This window comes from Peromyscus eremicus, chromosome 12, assembly GCF_949786415.1.
Source record: "Peromyscus eremicus chromosome 12, PerEre_H2_v1, whole genome shotgun sequence".
Lineage (NCBI taxonomy): Eukaryota > Metazoa > Chordata > Mammalia > Rodentia > Cricetidae > Peromyscus > Peromyscus eremicus.
Genome location: NC_081428.1, coordinates 7,049,507 through 7,072,910, shown reverse-complemented (window position 1 = coordinate 7,072,910; position 23,404 = coordinate 7,049,507). Strand labels below are relative to the sequence as shown.

General features: G+C 50.0%; 1 protein-coding gene across 4 annotated transcripts; it reads left to right on the top strand.

Moving 5' to 3' along the window:
* The first annotated feature begins 197 nt into the window (after positions 1 to 197).
* Positions 198 to 20,874, top strand: Ifngr2 (interferon gamma receptor 2). 4 transcript variants are annotated; one of them, XM_059277482.1, is made up of 7 exons: positions 198 to 339; positions 7,776 to 7,908; positions 13,277 to 13,467; positions 16,100 to 16,242; positions 17,536 to 17,698; positions 18,551 to 18,705; positions 20,251 to 20,874. In XM_059277482.1, exons 1-7 carry the CDS (start codon positions 270 to 272, stop codon positions 20,383 to 20,385), a joined length of 990 nt encoding a protein of 329 aa, XP_059133465.1. In that variant the 5' UTR covers positions 198 to 269; the 3' UTR covers positions 20,386 to 20,874. The 4 variants fall into 4 exon arrangements, with proteins under 4 accessions (XP_059133465.1, XP_059133464.1, XP_059133467.1 ...); XM_059277481.1 differs by having other exon boundaries at positions 13,274 to 13,467; XM_059277484.1 differs by lacking the exons at positions 198 to 339; positions 7,776 to 7,908 and adding an exon at positions 7,954 to 8,095.
* Positions 20,875 to 23,404: the final 2,530 nt, after the last annotated feature.

Here is a 23,404-nt window from a genome sequence, read left to right as displayed (position 1 = left end):
AGAAGGATGGTCCCAGAGGTTGGAGGTCGGCTGGGCTGGGTGCGGCCGGGGCCACCGCGGCCGGGGCCACCGCGGCAGGGTGCTGGGCTGCCCGGACCGTAGTTCCCGGGAACGCCGGGGAAAGTCCCCTGGGCAGGGCGGGGGCGGGACGCGGGCGGGGCGGGGCGGCTCTGCGCCCGGCTGGGAAGAGGCGGGCGCTGCGCTCGCCATGGCCGCCGCGGTACGGCTCTGAGCGGCGTCCACCCCCGCGGTCCCGGGCCGCCCGGGCCATGCGGCCTCCGCCGCTGTGGCTGCTGTCGCTGCTGCTCGGTGGCCTCGGCGCCGCTGCACCCCAGCCAGGTAAGCGCAGCCCCGGATCCGCGTCTCCCAGGGTGTCGCGTCCACGCGTGGGTGCCGCCGGGAGCCTGCACCCGGCCGGCGCAGGGTCGGGGGGTGGGGGTGGGGGGTCTGCAGCGGTTCCCGATCTGCCGGGGTCCGCGATCGGGCTGTGGGTGGGCTGACCCCGGGGATTCTGCTGGAGGGAGCTGCGGTGAGGGTGGCGGGGACCGGGGGGAATTCCAGGCCTGGAGCTGGGAAGTCGGAGGAGGTCTCCGTCTTTGTTGGCTGCTTGGTGCCAGGGAGATCAGCTGAAGGGCAAGGACCAGCGTTTGCTTTGGGCGGCCTATAAAACCCTGGTACTCAGTTTCTCGGGGTCTTACAAATGAGGAGCAGACATGCCCGTGTCCCCTCCAGTGTCTGAGGACAGGGGATCCGCTGAGCCAGACTTTGAATTCCAACTCTGCCCCGTTCCACCTAGACAGCCCTTTACCTGGGCTTAACTTTGGTCACTTCCTTGACTATGTTTATGACTCGGTAATCAAAACCAATGAAAGAATACCTCACTGACCTAGAGCATTCTGTGTATTGGTTTATGTTTTGCTGGATTCTTTCCCATGCAGAGAGAGTATCAAAGCGTAGGTAGCTGGAGTCTACAGCGAGTGTATGGTGCGCGCCTGTAAAAAAACCGGCAGAACTGAGGATGAGAAAGGAGGGTCCTTAAGTTTCCGGGCCAGCTTGGGCTACTCCCAGCCAGCCCTGCTTTTGTTTTTTGGTTTTGTTGTTGTTGTTTTTTGTTGGGTTTTGTTGTTGTTGTTGCTTTAGTTTGGCCATTAGTTAAATAATTTCATGAATTAGGAAGTTCCCTTCCGTTTGAAGGTGTCTCTGAGGGCTTGGTCCTTCTGTCAGCATCCCTAGCTGAGGCCCTTAAGTTCCCTGTCTCCCTGGGGCAGGGGTTCTCACAGAGGGAGGTGCCCTGCTTACACGGTTAACTTTTTCTCCTGGAGAAATGGTTTAAACCCTGGCCGATGTTCCCGATTTTGCCTTGAGCAATCTGTCGGCCCCTCCCTCGGTCTCCTTTGGAAGAGAGCCTGTGGTTGTCAAGGTGGGTGACAGACAAGTGGTGGTACTTGGTTCCAGGGCTGCAGAAGGTGTCTGTGAACTGTTTGTAATTCACCTGCTGTGAGTCCAGAGGTTGACAGACATAGAAACTTTACAACTGACGTCGTGGGGCGCGGCCGTTTTTCTAATGATTGACTTTTATTCTATTCCACAAAAGTTTTGCTCTGCAGCTCCTTGACAACAAACTGGATCCTTAGGTCTCTTGGAAGTGGTGCAAATCCCTTTGTGCAAATCTCTTAGACTCTCCTACCACTCTTTTAACAAGTAACAATTTTAGTTTCATACTTTTTTGAAAAAAACAAAACAAAAAAAAAAAAAACCCTTACTGGGATATTAAACAAAAAGCAAAGAAAAGGGCAGTGGCACTCGCACCTTTAATCCCAGCACCCAGGAGGCAGAGGCAGGCAGATCTCTGAGTTTGAGAGTTTGAGACTAGCTTGGTCTACAGAGTGAGTTCCAGGTCAGTCAGGCCTACACAGAGAAAAACCTTCCCCAGAACTTTTTAGTCACAATGCAGAGTTAACAGTGATCATGTGGCCAGCAGGTGCTGGGAAGAGTCCCATGCTCTTCCATAGGTGCTGGGACTCCACAGAGTAGCAAGGACTCTTAAATGCTGAGCCATCTCTCTAGCCCCCAGAAACAAGACTTTGAAAGGAAAGTTTATAATATCAAACCCTTCCAGTAGGTTCAAGGGTAGCATAAAAATACTGGACCCAAAACTGTCTGTGATTACTCTCTGTGGTTTTGTTAATTGGCAGCTCTTTGCTATGGATCAGAAGAAAAAAAAAAAAGGACAACATCTTTAGTTACTTAATCACCTACACTGAAGAATCAGGGCCTCCACTGTACTCTGGATTGGCCTCGTGTGTGTGTGTGTGTGTGTGTGTGTGTGTGTGTGTGTGTGTGTGTGTGTTGTGCTTGTGGAGTGAAAGGATTTCATTGCCATTGTTTTCGAGCTTGAAGGAATAAATGTCCAAACTTGTAGTTAGCGTAGACACCACTGACAAGGACAGGAAGTCCCAGACGACCTAGAAGCTGTTGGAAAGGAATGGGCGTTAGGAGTCTCCTGTCTGGGCACTGTCTCTGCAGGTGAAACTGTAGCTGGATAACTGATCATCCCAGCTCCCGTTTCTTGAGACAAGCTGCTAAGCTTTGTGTGCATTTTCTCTGTTTTCGACCGTTCTTTTGAGGTAGATAATCTTTGTATTTTACTCCCAGGAAGAGACAAATGATCTAAGAGGAAAGAAAAAAACTAAGCAAGCAAATAACAAAAACAAACAAACCAAAAAAACTTGCTATTGGGGATTTACTAAAAAGATTAACTTCCTGGTTAAGGCTGAGGACTGTTCCTTTACCTGTCCCATTTCAGGTGCGGGAGGTGAGATCATTGGCATTAGTTATGATTCATGTGAAGTTGACCAAGAGGCAGAGAGGGCAAGACTAGAACCAGGGTGTGGGTCTAAGGTTCAAAGATTGGTCTCTGCTGACCTACTCCCAGTCAGGTCCTACACTACAGGCTACCCAGCCCTGTGATAGCATGCCATGCTGGAGACCCCGGACGCAAAGCGTGAGCCTGTGGGGGACGTCTCAGCCCCAAACCGTAGCTCTCATTTAGGGCCATAGCTCTTGCTCTCCGTGCTGCTGACAAAGGCATCCTGGGAACAGAAGGAAGCTTGTGGATGGATGGAGGGCCTCGTCTGGAATCCTGCCTAGAGCCTCGGATTCCTGCTAGTCCCCACCCCAGCCTCGGTTTCCTTATAAAGAATAACGCTCCTTCCCATAGAATTGTGAGAGGCAAACCCAGGATCATAAGTGGAAGTCGGGCTGAAGACATGGCTCAGCCGTTAAGAGCTCCTGCAGAGGACGGGGTTCACAGCCACCAGTTCCAGGGGATCTGGTGCCCTCCATGGGCACCTGCAAACACACGATACACATAGCCACTCACACACACGTAAGTAAAAACAATAAATAAAATGTTTTTTAAAAAAGTGAAAGGCAAAGCCAGACAGCAGTCTCATTGTTTTAAAGATGTGATTATTTTCCATTTTACGATGTCGTGTTTTGGACATGGCTGCTTGCTGCCAAGCCTGGTGACTTGACTGTGATATCTAGGACCTACATGGTAGCAGGAGAGCCGACTTCCACAAGTCCCTCCCCCCACCCCAAAAAATTAATTAATTAATTAATGATGTCTTTTTTAAGATGATAAGAACAGGCTGGTTCCTGGTTCCCCATCCCTGCCTCTGGAGGTAGTGAGCTGGTTCCTGAGACATATTTGCAGTGGCCAGCAGTAGGTGGCCTCAGGCTGGCACAATATTCAATGGCTCTGTCCTGTCACGGCCACATCAGCATGCTTCTTCCCCAAGATGCCTGTGTCCTGTGACTGTCAGATTACATAAAAAGGGGCAGGTCCCCAGACACGTGATCTTAAAACAGGGACCCTATTTTGGCATGTCTGGGTTATGTCCTGTGTCACATGGGAGACTGTTTCAGCAGAATCTAGCCAAGGTAAGGGAACAGATTCTGCCACTTGCGGCTCCTAGGACCAAGACCTTTGCCCCCGAAACACCTGCCTCGCTCCGACCCTCAGGACTGTAAGATAATGTTTCTTGTCTCAAGCCACCAAGTCGGTGGGTCATTTGCTGCAGCAACAATAGGAAATCAACATGTCCCCGTGGGTGGATGCCAGGGCTTCAAATACACTGCAGCGCCTGCCTGGTAAAGCTCCCAGACCCTAGGAGGGTGAGCAAAGCTCCACTCTGCCTGTCTTCGCCATGCGCCTGCAGTCACTGAGTCACGGAGCACTGTGGTATAAAGAGATAAGCAGGGTGTAGTCTGCATGAGCCTGCCCTCTGCACCTCGGCCACGGGTCCTTCCATCCTGCCTCCCTGCCCCACCCCTGTGGTGTGCCTGGGCTCCAGACACTTGAGACTTCATAGATACTTAAGAATAGGTCAGCCAGGTTGGGGATGCAGCCACACAGGATCCGGCTGCCAGTGACAGCCTTTTCCACACGCCTTCCCCATTAGGATGGCGTGAAATCCCCTGGAACATGAAATCCGGTTACAGTGACTCAAAAGGAACTAACACAAGTCTTTGGGACCCTCCAGAGAAGTCTCCAGCCCAGAATTGTCACCCCCGCCCTGGCCTGTGAGGTGAGACAAACCATGGGCTCAAACACAAAGCAAGCAAGGAAGAGAGTCTGGGCCTTGTGGTGTTCCAAAGGGAAGAATGCAATGCTCACTCACACTTCCGTGCCAGCTGTTCCAGGGCCCGGGAGAAAACACCCCCAAGCCCAGCAACACCTCACCTTTTCAAAGTGCATGCTCTAGTGTTGAGGGGAGACTGACAGACAGCTGCCAGCAACCAAATGAGCAGATCTTGGAGCGCACTGGTGGGACACACCTTTGCATCAAAAGAACTCACTCCTTCCCCCGGAGGAGAGGACTGTATTAAGAGTGCGCTGTGAAGTGGGGCCTGGTGGCTCAGCCTTTAATCCCAGCGCGTCCGTCCGCAGATCTCTGAGTTGGAGGCCAGCCTATGACAACGGAGGCGGGGCAGCCCAGGCTAGCCAGTCCTAAAGTCTGTGCTTCTGACCTCCCCGGTGTGAAGGACTCAGGTGTGAATTGAGCTTTGGGGGGGAAAACACAGCAAGAGCTGAGGGCAGGTTTGCAAGTTTACACACACACACACACACACACACACACACACACACACACACCCGGCTCTGGACTTGTTACAGGAGGAGGACACTCTGCTGAGGCAGTGGCTGAGCAGACGAGGAGGAGGAGGCGGCGGCTTGCTGGAGAGGGAACAGCAGAACTAGGTCCCAAGTACAGTGGTGGGCTGAGTGTTTCCCAGGGGCAGGGGAGCTGGAGTGGAGAGGATGGAGTTCAAGGATGGGCCCTCCAGAGTGTCTCTGGCTGCACTCTCCCTCATATCTGCAACAAAATCCTTCCCCTCCACCACACCTTGGAAAGCCAAGTGAGGAGAGAAAGAAAGGGAGAGAGCGAGAGAGGAAGACAAGAGAGGTCAAGGAGGGCGCACAGCCAAAATGGCCGGGTTCTATAGGGATGAGAAGCGGGGCGGGGAGCCCATGAGCTGGAGAAGTTTAGGGTAGGGGGTGGGTGAGAAGAGCTGAGAGGAGCCCCAGGTACTGAGTGAGGCTGGAGGCCAGCAGACACTTTGGCATGCCAATAGACACTACAGTTAGCCGTTTGTCCTGAGTTTCTTTTGGACCCGAGAACAGGATGTCTTTGCTCTCCCACATTAGGTAAAGTTCTTTCTAACTTGGGTCCCTTGTTCTTCCTTTTCTTAGATGGGTGTTTAGATTGGGGAGATAGGGTCCCAGGAGAGGGAGAAAATATTCCTCTGGTTCCTCCAAAGATGTGAGAGATGGTGAAGAGAAGAAGGTGTGGCGGGCAGAATAACGTGGTTTGAAAGAGGGCCAGGCATGAATCCCTGGACTTTGGGAATATGTGACCTGATATGACGAAAGGGGCATTTCAGGGATGACTGAGCTGAAGAAGATCCCGAGGTGGGGAGATGATCCTAGATTCTGAGCTACACAGACTCGGGGTCTTTGAAAGATGTAAGAAGGAGCCAGGAAAGAGAACGGAGAGGCGGGTGACACAAGAGTGACTTGGCCCAGCACCACCAGAGAAAAGGGCTGCCAGCCAGAGTGCAAATAGCTTCCAGCGCTCTAAAAAGGGAGGAACCAGATTTTTCTCTTGGCAACTCCAGAAGGAACAGGGAGGGCTCTGCTGCCACCTCCATCCTGGGCCTGTTGCACACCTCTGACCTCCAGAATGATGATAAATGATCCGTATGATAAAATGATAAATGGTAGGTGACATCTGGGTTGTTGAAAGCTCTTGCATTTGAGGTGATATGCTACAGCAGCGACAGAACCCCCATGCAGGCAGGAAAAAAGCGCGTCTCTGAGATTCCTTGATGGGCCAAGCCCTCAGCTCATGGGCGCCGGGCAGGCAGACCACTGGCCATCTGCTCAGTTTGAGAATCAGCCTCAGCGAGCTGAGTGGGCCTGCCCTCTGCCACGCTGCCTCGCCCGTCTGACTTTGGTGCAGGTTCTCCTGCGGCCCCATGTGAATGGGCAGCAGTGTTGAAAGAAGGGCCAGGGTGAGGCAGCCGGAGCTCGCAGAGGTGGAGGCGCCGGGCATTCTGTGAACTGACGGGCGGCTGCAGCCTGGTGGTGGTGTGGCATGCCACGGCGCAGGGGAAGGGTGGGGTGGGGAGCTCGGGCCTGGAGGCTCTCTGCATCCTTCTTTGGGCTCGCTCAGAAGAGCTTTCAGAAAACATGTGGTTTGAATTTCCTGCTTTGAATTCTGGAGCAGCATGTTTTTCTTTCCACCTTCTGAATATTTCTCATTAATCTTTCGATCAGAGAAAGTGTTATCATGATGTCTCTTTAGAGAGAAGGTTCCAGTGTTCTCAGTCTCTAGCCCCGCCTACAGAGTATCTTTCTGACAGGATGGGTTGGAACTGGTTTATTTCAGGTCACCCTGAGAGGGGGACCCTGTTAAATCAAGGGAATGCGTTATTTTGTCAGTTGTGGCTCTCAAAGCTGGGAGGGAGGCGGTGCATTTCCTCACCTGTGGTATGGAACTTGGTATTCAGCACACTATGCCGGCCCTCGGTAATGAGTGCTGAGGGTCTTGGAGGAGCAGATGATGTCATGTGCCTTTGGGAGCTGCCTGTCTGATTTGGGGTGTCTGCATCCCCACATACATGCAGGGTCATCTTGGTACCCTACCTGGGCCAACTAGATCCTTCCTGACAGAATCTTTACTCCAGCTCTGTGGGGTGTTCTATTACTGCTTAGGGTCAGGGTTATTCCTGTAGAAAAACGGCCGCCCACAGTCAAGGGCAGTCACAGAGGGTAAATCAGATCCCGGTGGAGCCAGGCTGGGTCCCACCAGCCGCTCTACCAGCTGGAGCCCACAGGTGGAGGTGTGGCTTCAAACCCTTCTCCCACTGTCCATAGTGGCATCCTCACAATCAGACCCCGAGGATGCGCCAGGAGAGCAGGCACTCCCGTTCCTGAACTGGGCCAAGAGCTGTGCTGAATAAGTGGCCTTGATAACATGCCCTGAAATGTTTTGTAACTGAACCTTCTCTTCTGATATCTCCCCCTTCTCTCTCCGCCACTCCCCCTCATGTTCCCTGTTCACCCCATCCCCCCATTCCCTATCTGTCCCACCCCCCATTCTCTATCTGCCCCATCCCCCCATTCCCTACCTGCCCCATCCCCTCTTCCCCGTCTGCCCCACCCCCACCCCCTATCCGCCCCATCCCCCACATTCCCTATTCCTCTCAAGACCCCGTTCCCCAGCTTGCTGCTCCTCAGCACCTGGAGCTTCACCTGTACAATGACGAGCAGATTCTCAGTTGGGAGCCGTCACCCCCCAGCAACGACACGAGACCAGTGGTCTACCAGGTGGAGTATAAATAGTAAGTAGATGTTCTGTGGGCATCCTTGCTGGGACCTGCTGGGGGGGCAGCTGGAACCGTGGAGGCAGCAGGGCTGTGAAGAGACCTGTGGGTGGCAGGTATTTCTCTTGGACGGAGATCTCATGACCTCCCACCCACCAGAGGCCCATTCAAGTCCGTCCGGCTGTCAGAGAACTCTGGCTGCCAGGTAACCTCCTTTAGTGGTGAAAGTTAATCCCTTTGTTCCATTCACAGTAAGAGTTGACTTCCGCCTAGGAAAGGAAAGGGGGCAGCTTTCAGGTTTAAAACCTCAACGTCCAAATTCAGCCTCCTGAGGAATTTATTCGGCAGACTACAATGAGTTCTCGGTTTCTCACTTGGTTTTCTGTTTTGAATCATGCATTGTTCTCTCCCTTTGTTCCGCCTCTCACCTTTCTGTGTTTCTCCACGGCCGGCCACAGCTTGGTTTACAGCGTACGGACTGTGCATGCAAGGAGTGTGCACAGTGAGGTGGTTTGGTTTGGTTTTGTCCTAGAAGCTAATTGGAGATCAAGGTGAAGTCACTGGGCGCTGTTTACTTGTTTGTTTTGAGACAAGCATTCTTGTTTTGCTCTTGTAGTCCTGGAGCTAGAGATCCTCCTGCCTCAGCCTCCCCAACTTTGCTAAAAAGGCTTCCAAGAGCTTCAGGTTATAGATTAACTTGTTTGATTCTAGGTTTTTGTTTGTTTGTGGTGTGTGTGTGTGTGTGTGTGTGTGTGTACGCATGCATGTGTATTTGTGTGTGAAAATGTGTGAGTGTGTGCACTCGTGTGCATATGTGTGTGTGGTGTGTGTGTACACATGCATGTGAAAATGTGCGCATATGTGAGAGTGTGTGTGTGTGTGTGTGTACACATGCATGTGTATGTGTGTGTGGAAATGTGAGCATATGTGAGAATGTGTGAGAGTGTGTGAGTGTGTGTGTGTGAGTGTGTGTGTGTGTGTGTGTGTGTGTGTGTGTGTGTGTGTGTAGGCATATGGAGGCCAGGTTGTATGTCCAAGTACCTTCTTTGGTCCTGCTCTCCCTTATTTGTTTGAGGCAGAGTCTCTCATTGAACCTGAGCTCTCTGATTCGGCTAGATTGGCTGGCCAGGGATCTGCCCGTGTCTCTGCCCATCTCTCTCCCCCACTGCACTGGGGTTTACAGGTTCACTTGGGTACTCAGGGTCTGAACCTAGGCCTGTGGGCTGTCAGCTTAATAGTGGCCATTTCCCCAGGCCCCCTCCTTCCTTTCTTTTTGCTTTCAACAGGGGTTGAGGTTGGTTTTAGTAAAAGAAGCATGGGTCGCTTTTAGGACAGTCACAGTAGCAAAGCCTAATCTACAGGAAAAACTGTGGGAGATTTTAAAGTTAAATAGTAGGTCACAGATAGCAGCGTCCAGGCTATGTGGCCTTAGTGTCTCATCTTAAAAAACCAAACAAACATTAGTAGCCAACATTACAGAAATGGAGGTTTGGCTGTAACAACAGCAACAAGAAGCATGCTGCCAGACTCACAGAGTCTGCTTTCTCAAGACATCGTTTCTTCTGATTGCTCTAGCAGTACATGTGAGAGCGAGAATCGACGTAACCTGCTGCTCTCCGTGCAGAGTGAACATGCAAACCTAAGACCTAGCCTGGGGATGAGGGCCAGAGAGAAAACAAGGAGAGCCAAGCCTTAGTCAGACCCCGCATCTTCTCAGGAGGAAGCATCCACAGGCACTTCTGGTTCCCATCACAACACTTCCGGCCCTCAGTCCTGAAAGCTGAGAGGGTTCACCAAGGGAGGAGTGTCCCGTTGTGTGAAATAAGGAAAAGAGTGGATGTTAAAGATTTGAGGGGTGCTGACTCAGAGATGCCCTGTGTGGTAGAAAGAGGTCCCGAAAACGTTTGCTTGGTGCTTACTGAGCACTGGGTACTTGTTTGAGTACTTTTCTTATATCTACTCAGTCTTCCCTATAACTCCAGGAAGCAGATACTGCAGTTGGGCCTTCTCTTAAAAAAGAAAAAGAAATGTGTGTGTGTGCGTGTGTGTGTGTGTGTGTGTGTACATATAAACACAGATTTCTTATTATTTACTTTTGGTGTGCACTGAGGAGGCATGGATGCCACAACCCATGTGTGAGTCAGAGGACAGCTTGCCAGAGTTAGTTCTCTTCTTCCACCCCGTGGATCCTGGGAATTGGACTCAACCTAACAGGCCTGGCAGCAAGTGCCTTCCCCCAGTGAGCCAGCCATCCGCTGGCCTGATTCTTCTCTTCAAGATAAGGAGACTGAGAAACTGTGTCAAGAAATTAGAATTTGGGCAGGGCAGTGGTGGCGCACGCATTTAATCCCAGTGCTCAGGAGGCAGAGCCAGGCGGATCTCTGTGAGTTCGAGGCCAGCCTGGTCTACAGAGTGAGTTCCAGGACAGCCAGAGCTGCACAGAGGAACCTTATCTGGGGGGTCGGGGTTGGGAAGAAACTAGAATTTGCTACAGGGAATCTGTCTGACTGTTGCTTTAGAAAAAAGATTTTCTAGGGGCTAGCAAAGTGGTTCAGATGGCAAACACTGGCTGCCAGGTTCAATCCCCAGGTTCAATCCCCACTTAGACTACTGCAGGTGTCTTCTGACCACACACACACACACACACACACACACACACACACACTGTCACATGTGCATCCACACACACACAGACACAAATAAGTAAATACATGTAAGATTTTAAATAATAATTAAAAAACGAGTTTTCTAGCCAGGTGTGGCGACAGTTAATGGCAATGCTCACACTGGGGAGCAGATGCATTGCAAACTCAAAGTCAGCCCGGGTTTCACAGCAACACTGTGTCGAGAGAGAGTAAGTCAATCAAATAAAGAGCAAATGCTATCTATCTTCTGGGCTGTGAGCTCTGGTGGGACATATGTTTGACTTACGTAAGGCTCAGGGGTTGATGCTACCCCGGTTTTATTTTTGTTGCTGTGATAAAACGCCCTGAGGAAAGCCACAGGGGAGCATGGGTTTGCTGTAGTTCGGACACTGTCTGTCACAGCCGGGAGCGGCTCACGTCACACCCACATCACATCCATCAGAGGAATGAATGCCCGCTGCTAGTGCTCATCTCATGGCTCCCCGTGACACAAACTCACTAGGACCCCAACTCCGGGAGCAGGGCCGCCAACAGTGTGCTGGACCATCACACACAGTCACGTGCCCCCACTGAGACTCTGCCCAGGAAAGTCTAGACTGTGTCAAGTTGGCAGCTAAAATTAACCATCACACACAAAAAGTTAGGTCATTTCTGAAACAGAAGTACGAAATGAGTCAGTGCAGGAGAGCCAGGATGCCTTAGACGGACAGATGTAGTGGGGTCCAGTGGTGAACGGTGCACTTGAGATGAGTTCATTTCATTGTTCATTTAAATGAAACAAAATCACCTTATTTTTACCTTCCGAGTGGAAAGGGAATCCTTCCCTCAGAACTCCTATTCCCCCATAAGTCTCTTTTCTGAGAGACATTTTTAAAATGTTGTTCTGAGATAGGGGCAAGGTTGGAAGACACAGTCCGGGGGCGGGGGTGGAGGGGGGGGGATGACAGAGCAGGAGTACTTAATTCCCTGAGGAATCAGGGAGTGAGTCCTTCGAGATGAAGGGCCTTTTCCCCCAAGTTCAACAGCTGGCAGAATGGGGTTGGCAGAATGGGGTTAGAAGTCTTTAAGAAAGTACTCATTCTGGGCGGGGGTGCCTGCTGTTCACGATCCTTCTCTTCCTCCACTCGGAGACCCTGGGATTAGGTACTGTGTGTGTGTGATGAGAAGCTCCCTTGGGCACCCTGGTCACCCATTTCAAAATGACAGACGTATAGACAACAACGTGTCTGCCCGCTGATGAACGTGTAGACGAAGTGTGCTCCCCCCATACAAAGGGATCTTTTTTTCTTCCTTTTTTTCTTGCTTCTTCCTCCCCCTTCCTAGTTATGGAGGAAGGGTCTCCTGTGTGTCACAGACTGGTCTGAAACTCATCATGTAATCCAGGCTGATACAATCCATGTGTCACGGCCTCTAGAAAGCTAGGATTCCTGGTGAGCACCATCATAACAGGCTCCAGTGGGAGTCTGGGGATGGAGGAAGAAAGGAAGAACTGATCGATGGGACTAGGGAGATAGTTGAGGGAGAGAGAACTTGCTGCCAAGCCTGAGGACCGGGGTTCAGTCCCTGGAACCCACACAGTGGAATAGAGAACTTCCACACACGCTGTCCTCGACTTCCACCTGTGTGCTGTGGCGCATACACACACAAATAAATGTAACACCCACAGAACTCATGGTTAAGAGCGCATACGTTCATTTGCCCAGCACCCAAGTGGCTGTATGTAACTCCAGTTCCAGGGGACCCAGTGCCCTCTCCTGCCTTCCTTGGGCTCCTGGATGGATGCAGGTGGGGTACATGAACACTCAAAGGCACATATGCATTCACATAAAAATAAAACACAAAAAATTTTAAAAAAGAATTAATACATTCTGTAGCATGAATGGGCCTGTCATAGGTGTCCGAGTGGTACGGTTCCATTCAGAATGAGAGAACCTGTTGAGACAGAGAGTACATCCGTTGTTGCCTGTGACTGGGGCACCAGGTTGAAGAAAAATGGAGAATTCCTATCAATGGATAATGTGGTGGTATTGTGTTCCCCGAAATATTGTGCACCCTAATAAACTTATCTGGGGTCACAGAACAGAACAGCCACAACATTGAACATAGAGGATAGGCAGTGGTAGCACACGCCTTTAATCCTAGCATTTCAGAGGCAGAAATCCATGTGTTCAAGGATACAGCATGGTGACTCACGCCTTTAATCTCAGGGAGTGGTGGTAGAAAGCAGAAAGGTATATAAAGGCGTGAGGACCAGAAACTAGCAGCTTTTAGCTGGTTAAGCTTCAGGCTTTCGAGCAGCAGTTCAGCTGAGAGCCATTGGGATGAAGACACAGAAGCTTCCAGTCTGAGGAAACAGGATCAGCTGAGAAGTTGGCCAGGTGAGGTTAGCTGTGGCTTGTTCTGTCTCTCTGACCATCCAGCTTCACCCCAATACTTGGCTCCAGGTTTGATTTTATTAATAAGAACTTTTAAGATTCCTGCTACAGGATGCCAGGTGGGGTTTTTTTTTTGGGGGGGGGAGCGAGAGGGGTAGCAACATATTTTAAAATTGGTATAATAGTAGTTGGCTGTCCAAAAACATCGTGTTGAATACATCGAAACAGGTATGGCATATGAATTAATTCTTAGCAAAGAGTTTTTGTACTTGACCTTTGCCGAAAGGGGAAGTGATTGCAGCTTTTCTGTAGGAAACAGTATTTCTGGAGAACGGTGAATTGAAATCTTGTTTCCTTTCCTAGCAGTACAGGTTCTTGGAACGCGTTCAAAGGGGTGAATTGTACGGACATCACAGTGACCAAGTGTGACTTCACAGGAGGTGGCCGATTGAAGGGTTTCCCAGGCTTATACAGTGTTCTCTTGCGAGTTCGAGCCAGGCAAGGGGAGCGCACTTCCAACTGGGTCACCTCGACTAAGTTTCAACGCTACTGTAATGGTAAGAGAACTCGGGCAGAAAGCTTCACAGGCGCTAGGGAGACCGCTCTTGCACAGATCCAGGTTCGGTTTCTAGCACCCCCAATGGAGAGCTTCAACTCCAGCTCCAGGACATCAAATACCCTTTTCTGCCTGCTTGGGCACCCACATACCACACAGAGATAAATAAAATAAATACATCTTTAAAAAGAAATGCTCTACAATGCCCAAGTTTTCTTTACACACCTCGTTGGTGAGCAACGTTGAACCCGCCCCAGGTCTTGGCCCTCATCCTAAACAAGCCAAAGACAAACAGGGAGGGTTGTGAGAAACTGACCCCAGAGGCTGATGCTAAAGGGATGTGATTGGCCACACCAGGCTCCAAATTTGACCTGCCCCCTTGTTACCATAAATAATGTTTTCCTGGAAGACGGTCACACCCCTTTTTTGTTTGCTTTGCTGCGGTTCTGGAGAGCGGGGCCTGATGCTGAACTGGTGCTGGCCTTCTGAACCACAGTCCCCACCCATCTTACTGAGAGGGCACCCACCTGTGTGCTGGGTGAGACACTGGTGTGTCGGATCCTAGTCACCCTTCCTGATCCAGCACAACTGATCGTATAATAGGAAGATTTTCACTCAAACTCCAACAGTGCCTGTCACGTGAGGTTTTCCATGAATGTTGAACTGCAGGATGAAGCAGTGTGTCTTGGGTACTCAGGAAGCAAACACCCCAGGTGCTGTGTCTGTCACAGTTCAGCCACGCCAGACGCTTCCTCGGTCTGTGGTTGGTTCACACACACTTGTGTCTTGACAAATAAATCCAAGCAACTAGGGGGGTGGCTCAGTGGTTAAAGCTCTTGCCACACAAGCGTGAAGACCGAAGTTCGGATCCCGAGAAACCTACACAGTTACCAAGAGTATGGGTGCCCCTGCCTGTAATTCCAGCCCCTGAAGGTGGAGGTGGGATCTCCAGGTGGGGTCCCCAAAGGAAGCTGGCTAACAGTGAAGAGAGGTAAGAGTGATCAAGCATAAGTCCTGATATCAGCCTCCTGCTTCCACACACCACACATAACACACACACACCACACACACCATACACCACACACACCATACACACCACACACCATACACACCACACACACCATACACAACACACACACACACACCATACACACCACACACACCATACACACAACACACACACACACAACACACACACCATACACACCACACGCACATACACACACACGCACACGCACATGCACACGCACATACACAAAATCCAGTATAAGACAATTAGATATATAACCACTGTCTAGATAGTTGATGCTGTATTAAACAGTTATAGTTATTTATTTGGGCTAGGTTGGGGTTTTGTTTGTTTGTTTTTTGGTTTTCGAGACAGAATTCTCTGTGTAACAGTCCTAGCTGTCCTGGAACTGTCTCAAACTCACAGAGATCCACCTGCCTCTGCCTTTTGAATGCCGGGATCAAAGGCATGCACCATCACGGCCTGGCTGGGCTAGGTTTTTATTTTTTAAGAGGTGAGATCCTAGTTAGCATGGCAGATTTTATTGTTACCATCATTACAACACAAAATGTAATAGAAATTTTAAAATTAAACTAAGCAAATAAATTTAACTAACTAAATAAAAAATCCTCAAAATAATCCAGAACCATTCAAATGTCAGCTTATTAAAAAATGATCTGGGGATAAGAGTGGCACACACCTTTAATCCCATCACTTGGGAGGCCGAGACAGGCATATCTCTGTGGGTTCAAGGCCAGCCTCGACTACACAGTGAGTTCCAGGACAGCTAGAGCCACACAGAGACCCTATCTCCAAAAACAACAATGAAAGAAAACCTGAATGATAGAGTAAATGTTATATTACAACCACACTTAATCCTGTTTACTTACACACATACACGTGAACACTATAGACTAGGGTCCTAATGTGAGGGAGAACATGCATTTTTTTTTTCTTTCTGAGTTTGGGTCCCTCACTTAATTTTATGCTTTCCAGATCCACTAATTACTCTGCAAATTTCAAATCTTACACATCTTTCCCCACCCTGAATAAAAACTTGACCTCTGGCTTAACTTTATGTCCTGTTTCTCGGGGATTCTGATGCCAGCCGTGATTCTGGAAGCTTTGCATGCTGTCAGATGACCTCCAGCTGAGAAGCAGCATCTCAGCTGCACAGGCTTGAATGCCTTGTGCAAGGCCCTCTCCCTGAGATGTGCTGTGTGTAGACTCTTGTAACTAGGCATGTCCCTCCCTGGTGGGAATCGGGAAGCAACGTCCATGTAGTGCTAACGGAAAGCAGCTCAGAGGGCCTTTTGGCAGGGGTGAATCCTGCACCCGCCACATGTGGTTTGGGGCCACATGTGGTTTGGGGCCACATGTGGGATCTGCAGGGCTTCCCTTCCACTTGGATATGGGCTTCTCAGCAAACAGCACATTCAAAGCAGGTATCTGAGTGCAGCCCATTGCTTATGTAGGTCTAAATGTGTGAGCACACAAACACGTAGAAGTATGTCTATAGACGCACACTATAGACAGTGTGCGTATACACAGCGTATGTAGGTGTGTATATCGAGTGTCTCTATGTCATTCATGAGTTTTTTGTTTGTTTGTAATTCTATTTCAGTTACTGTTGGGCCTCCGAAAAACATCTCAGTGACCCCAGGAAAAGGCTCCCTCACCCTCCACTTCTCCCCTCCCTTCGATGTGGCGAGGGAGGCAGTGTTTGAGTATCGCGTCCGTTACTGGGAAAGAGCAGGAGCCCAGCAGGCAAGAACACTTCTCTTCTTTGTTTGGGGTTTCTTTGGAGTTTCCGACTCAGAAGAAAGGCTTTCCATGTGACACAGGAGACCAGGGTCCCCCGTGTCTCCTGGAGCTTGAGACCTGAGCCCAGCTCACTCTGTGCTAGCCTTGCTGTCCTGGGTCTGACAGCCTTTGGTGCCGTCCATTCCTGTTGTCTGCTTCCGTTTGTAGCCTTTGCTGGTTCCTTGCCTATGGTGGGTTTGCGGTATCTGGGCTTTGAGGAGGTATAGGGACCTGTTGCCCTTCAAACCGTTTAGTTAGGCCTTGCGGACGGCCGTAGATCTGTGGTATCACCGCAGTTACGATCAGGCCACAAAAAACATGGGAGCACCCCCAGGACAAGCCTCCCTGGCATCGGCCTTTCCCTTTGACGGGACCACTTTTGATGTGGACTACATGATCTGCAGTGCCATGGAAATGGTTTGAATGGTTTGCGAAAAGGCCACACATGACTAGGTGGAGATCCTCTGAAACCCCCGGGGATTAATACTTCCAAGTATGAGAGGGCACACACACGGGACATCACAGGCGCTTTGTTAAGTTTAAGCCGCGAGACAGATGTGGTCAGCAGGAAGGCTGACAGGGACATCAGATCCAAGGGACCTTGTCAGCCTGAGACCCTTGGGTCCAGCTATCTCCCGAGGACATAAATACCTACGGTCACTTTGACCAAAACTATAAAGGGATCAGCAAGTTTCACCAGAAGCCATTTGGGAATTAAAGGAAAAACATCGTAGGATGTTTTTCTCTGTTTTCTGACCCAAGACACAGGTGTTTATTGTCTGTGTGTGAGGTATATGTACACGTGTGCATGTGCACAGGTACACACATCCATGCTTGTGTGTGTCGAGGACAGAAGTCAATGTCAGGTGACCTCCTCTGTTGCTCTCCACCTTATTTTTTTTTTGAGACAGGGTCTCTCTCTGGCCATCTGGGGATATGGCAAAGTGTCAACATGCCTGATTTTTACATGGCTGCTGATGATCTGAACTCAGCTCCTTGTGATTGATTACACAGTGAACACTGCCCACTGAACCATCTCCCCAGCCCAATGTATTAATTTTATAGGAGAAATTCTTAAACTAGAAATTAGAATTTGTTAAGTTCCGGTTGCTGCATGAGGCTATGAGCGCTCACAGCCCTGTAATGTTGTTACCATTTGTTTGTGCTCGCCGTGGATTTGAGAAGGCACTAGAAAAGCTAAAAGCCACTTGGCCCTGGCTGGCTGGCTCACCTGTGTGGCTGGTGCTGTCTACCCAGGTGAGAGGTCCTTTCAAGAAGAACTCCATTGTGTTGGATAATTTGAAGCCGTTGAGAGTATACTGTTTACAAACCGAGGCACAACTGATTGTGAGGGAGAAAAATATCTGTCGACCTGGGCTTTCGTTAAGCAACGTATCTTGCCATGAAACAGCAGCGGAGGGTAAGACTTACCTTTATTCATCCGTTATGTGTTGCAAAGAAGCTTCTCCCGAAATAGTGAAGACGGGCGTGCTGTGGGGTGGCGGGTGGTAGGAGCAGAGAGACCGCGAAGTGCTTCCCTGGAAGTCTGATCACGTTGAGGTCTGTAGCAGCAAGGGGCTGCCATGACTAGGCTGAGTAGCCTCCACAACACCTGGGACCAGAAGTATGTCAGATTTGACATTCTCTTGTTTCAGATTCTAGTATATTTGCATACGCATAACGAGGTGTCTTAGGGATGAGTCCCAAGTCTGAACACAAAATGTTCCCTTATGTTTTATAGATACGTAATACAAATAGCCTGAAGGGGGTTTTATATAATATTTTTAGTATACTGATGTTTGGGAATTTTTTATGGCATTTTTATTTACTGTGTATGTGTGTGTGTGTGTGTGCATGCGTGCGTGCGTGCGCACACGCGCAGTTGAGTGGCGGTCAGAGGACAGCTCTCCTGTCACCACATGGGTCTTCAGGGTCACACTGAGGTCTGTCAGGATTAGGGACAAGTGCCTTTCCTTGCTGGGCCGTCACACTGCCCCAAGTGCACTCACTGGTCCCCGAACTGTGACCCATCACACAAATGTGGATGTGGGACTTTCCACTTGTGGGATCATGACAGGGCAGTTTTTCATTTTGGAAGAGAATTTTTCAGATTTCACATTTTCAGATCGAAATTATTAAGTGCACAAGGCGAGGGTGGGAGAGAGAGGAGGCCTGTCGGTTTTACTGGGACATGAATGTGGTCAAGCAGTGGTGGATGAAACATGGACTGCCATTTGTGTCTTGCTTACTTTTATGTCTTTTTTTTTTCTAGCCTCCACCAGTCTGCATGTCATCCTGATCCCCTTGGGGATCTTTTCATTGCTGCTGGCGCTGACAGGGGCCTGCAGCTTCCTGTTCCTCAAATACCAAAGCCGGGCGAAATACTGGTTTCAAGCTCCACCAAACATCCCGGAACAGATAAAGGAGGTCAGTGAGCAGATGCGTAAGCAAGTGACCCAGCAGGGCTCTGGTGCCCAAGAGCAGACACTGTAGTTTCAAATGGTATAGCTAAAAGCTGGGCAGGGTGGCACACACCTGTGATCCCAGCACCTACCTCCCACAGGGTAGGAGAGAGCTGACGACACACATACATTCACACAGAATAAAGAGTAGTAAAGTGAATGCTGGATAACATCGGAGTCTGTGCAAACACGTGGCACCCGTGGTGATGGGTTTAAAGGCTCCCTGGTTTTGACACCGTCAGAGTATAACAGGTCCTGATGACCCCTGGGGTTTTACTGGGCTCATCCTGCCTCTCGGGTACAACCCTCAGAGGAGCTGAGTCTGGGTTTACCACAGCCCTTTCTCTGAGACAGGAATCTAAGTTTTGATGCACTTGCTTGGGAAAGTGTGAAAAATTGCCAAAGGTCGCTGGTGTTACATGAGAACAGAGAATGGTTTCACTTCTGGGTCTGGGGTTTCACGCATGCGCGTGACTCCTGTTCCTCTTTCTGTTGGCCATTAGCATTCGATGTCTCTATTTCAGCACTTCTAAGCGCTGCAGGCAGAGCCTGGGTACAGCCAAGGACAAAAGGGGAAGTTCAGGGCTGTGGGACCTGTCTTCCTGTGAGGACCCACACCCCCACCCCGGCCTACCTCAGGGCTGTGGGACCTGTCTTCCTGTGAGGACCCACACCCCACCCCGGCCTACCTCAGGGCTGTGGGACCTGTCTTCCTGTGAGGACCCACACCCCACCCCGGCCTACCTCAGGGCTGTGGGCAAGCGGGAGGAGGGGCTGTAGCGGTCCTTAGGGACGTTCCCTGCTTTGCCCCATCACAGCTGAATGAAAGCTGAAGGTTACTTCTTTTATTTTAGTGGGGGGGGTGGGGGGTGCGTGCTGTGTGTGGAAGTCAGAGGACAACCTTCAGGAGCCAGTTCTCTCCTTTCATCTTGTGGGTCCCAGGAATCAAAGGCAGCCGGTGTGGCCAGGCAGCAAGCACCCTTACCATCAAATGTTACATTTCTTAACTATTTTAAAGTTCACAATCCACAAAGTGTACACCGAGGACAGCCGGGAGTCCTGCCCTTCACAACTTATATCAGATGAACATGGTTGACCCTTAAGTCTCAGGTTGTTTGATTTGGTTTTGGCTTTTAACAATTCTGGGGATGGAACCCAGCCCCTTGTACTTGCTAGACAAGTACTCTTGCATGGGGCCCCACCCCAGGCCTGCCTCTGGAGCCGTTACAGGTATTAATGAGACGAGGGGCAGAGACAGGCGCGTGCTGGAAATCAGGGCTGGGCACATGCCGGCGGCAGAGTGTGTGTTTACCATGTGCCGGCGGCAGAGTGTGTGTTTACCATGTGCTGGCATCACTGTAGTAACAACAGAGTATTGTCATTGATGCTATTACTTCATGAGTCGACAAAGTTGTACCTGAATATAATATGACGTTTCCAACTACAAGGAGAGACCTGGAGACCTGGCGTATGGAACCGTGTATAACTTTTGCCTTCTAACCTTTCCTAGTATTTAAAGGACCCAGATCAACCCATCTTAGAAGCCTTGGACAAGGACAGTTCCCCAAAGGATGATGCCTGGGACTCTGTGTCAATCATTTCCTCTCCAGAAAAGGAGCAAGATGATGTGCTCCAAACACTATGAGCCAGGGAGGACGATGATAAGGCCATTCTGCCTGGACTCTGCGGGGACTACCAATGCCCCAAGGACTTCTGCCTCAGGGAGGCCGAAAGGCCTCGGGGAAGACGGTGTATTGTTTATTTTTTATGAGTTTTCTGGATCATACAAGTATCTAAAAGGATTCCACAGAAAAATATCTCAGGGAAAAAAAAGGGTTTCTCTTAACACTAAAAAGGCATATGATCACTTACTGTTAGCTGCCCTGGCGGCGAGAGACTGGGGCCCTCCCTTCACTTTGGGAATGGTTGTCCCGACCATCCCAGCCTGTCACAAAGAGGGCCCCGTCATGTCTCCTTCATGTCCAGTGTGATGGCTTAGTATTTGCCTAGCATGGACATGGTCCACCCCTGCACCTCACACATAGCGGTGATTAATCCTGTAAATAGTGCCGTGATAATTTAAGTCAGGTTTTTTAAAGCTAGAAATAAAGGATTGTATATTGAACTTTAAAAAGTCTGTGAGTTTTTCTTCTTCACCCTTCGCCTGCTTTACCTTCCTTACTTTGGCCATTTTTCTACAAAGTACTGACTTTTGAGAAGTTTTAGCCAGGCGGTGGTGGCGCACGCCTTTTATCCCAGCACTGGGGAGGCAGAGGCAGGCGGATCTCTGTGAGTTCGAGGCCAGTCTGATCTACATAAGTCCCAGGAAGCCAGGGCTATGTAGAGAGACCCTCCATCAAAACAAGACAAAAAACCAAGACCAATTGTTTCTAAAACTTGGGTTTTCTTAAGTAACATTCAGTAGAGCTGCTGAGTCCTCAGGAGACCTCCACCAGAAAGAAGTTCCTACTGTCGTCACCGAAGTCTTCAAAGTCATGAGGGGTATTTCCAGAGATGCCATCAGCATGTGAGTCACAAATGAGTCACAGTGTGTTGACCCAGTAAAGGGAGACAGACGGCCACCAACCATGTCACCCACAAGCATGCACGAGCTGATGGCCGCTCTTGCTTGACTTCCCAAAGGCGAATTTCAGACCCGCCCATTCATACGATTTAACAATTAGGGAAGAATGTGTAGCTCGCCCCTCGGCCACACATGGTGGCACAGCGCCCATGTGGTCCTCTGTGAGGAGAAGCCCTGCCAGCAGCCTTTGCTGGCAGTGAGAGACGACTCCCAGACTTGGGCTGGTGAAACCTCTTAAACGTGTTGGCGGAGTCTCCTCATCCTGTTGGGCCCGGTCACTAGTAGGAAGCAGGTGCCTCTCTGACTAGGCAGTGTCTACCTGGCCATCTTGGTGGTGGGGTGGAGGTGGAGGAGTTGAGGGTTAAAAGGACGGGACTGTGGCTCAGTAGTAGAGTGCTTGCCCAGCATGCTCAGGGCCCTGAGTTCCATTCCCAGTACTGAAAAAAGGAAAAGGACAAAGGAGGCACTCCCACCACAGCCCCCCAACATTTGGGTTTTAGTTCCAAATGTGGTCACATTGACAACCAAGAATAGCCACCATAACCTGGTTTTGGGGTGGAATTTGGGGTCTATTGTCCCGAGGCAGGAGGTGGCTGTGGTTAAGCCCCAAAGGGTAGCCCGAATTGGCTAACGGTGGCAATGGAGCCAGAGGGGAACACTTTGTACAAGTCGGGAGTGGGCCGCCCGAGCTTATTCTCCGAGGGAGGGGCTGCCCTGGACACACCATCTACTGAGAATTCAAAAAGACGATAAATGGGTATTATTTCTTATAGTTGGTTAGTTAGTTTTGGGGTCAGGGTCTTCCTGTGTAGCCCTGGCTGGTGTGGAACCATCTATGTGGAACAGGCTGGCTGTGTGGATCAGGCTGGCTTTGACCTCACAGGGCATGCGCCACCAGAAGAAACAGGCAGTTTTACAATGCTCTTCACCATTGTAGTGATCTACTCAGGTAGTTATTGGCAATGATGCTGAGTAAGCCAATTAAAAGTTTTAAGTCCTTTTTATTCATGGCCCAAGTAGGTTTGTGCCTCTGAGAAGTCTCTTGGGGCCCAAGCTCAGGGATGCAGAGTTTTTAAAGGCAAAACCCCACCAAGACCGTAACTCACATCTGAGTGAGATGCAGGCCAGAATGAAAAGGTTCATTCCTAGCAGAACCACAGTAACTATTTTAGACATAACTTGCCAATTCTTTTTTAATTAAATCTCTCCTAGTTATTTTAGTGTGCTTATTATTTTGGTTTTTACATCTGGACCATGGTCAAGGCCACGGAAATCTCCGAGGCAGATGTGACTGCTGTGGGGAGGGAGGTAGAGGGCTGAGAACTGTCTGAGCAAGCCCAGAATGGAGTTGGAACAGGATGGTACCTTAGTCCTTTCACTGTTCCAGCTCAGCACATGCAGAACAGGGATGAGGCCTGCCTGTTGAAAGGACCAGAATATCTGAGTGAGAAAGATACCTCCCAAAGAGATGCTGGCTCTGCCTTGTAAAATAAACAGCTAGTCAAGAGGATGAATTCTTGGGCTAACTTGGAACTTTAATTTCAATCAAGAGAAGTACATCATCTATAAAACATCCAGTAGGTCACTCTCATACTAGAGAGTAGTTATCACGGCTGAGTCTCTACTAGCTAAACTCACTCCCTGTTTTTCTACAGCTTGTGAGCCAACAACCATTTTACATCTTTAAATAGTTGGGGAAGTAAACAAGAGAGGGGCTGGAGACATGGCTCAGCAGTTATGGGCTTGGTGCTCTTCCAGAGGACCTGGGTTCGGTTCCCAGCACCCACACTGAGTGGCTTGGAACCACATATAACTCCAGTTCCATCTGACGCCTCTTCTAACCTCGGTGGGTACCTGCACGCATACGGTGAACATACAGATAGGCACAAACACTACACAAAGGAATAAAAAGAAAACATTTAAAGATACTTCAATTCTAGCATCTGTGGAGTTTTATGAGAACCCTGGGAGGCTCACTTGTTCACACATGGTCTGTGGCTACTTTTGCCCCACCAGGCAGACTTGGGTAGTTGCAGCAGAATGTATGGCTCACAACGCCTGATAGTTACACCACCCGGCC

Excerpts from the sequence above, each read along its gene's own strand:
- Ifngr2 (XM_059277481.1), top strand. The coding sequence starts at position 270 with ATGCGGCCTCCGCCGCTGTGGCTGCTGTCGCTGCTGCTCGGTGGCCTC. Across the intron at positions 13,468-16,099 it reads GTTTCAACGCTACTGTAATG|TTACTGTTGGGCCTCCGAAA; the intron begins GTAAGAGAACTC and ends ATTCTATTTCAG. Across the intron at positions 17,699-18,550 it reads CCATGAAACAGCAGCGGAGG|CCTCCACCAGTCTGCATGTC; the intron begins GTAAGACTTACC and ends TTTTTTTTCTAG.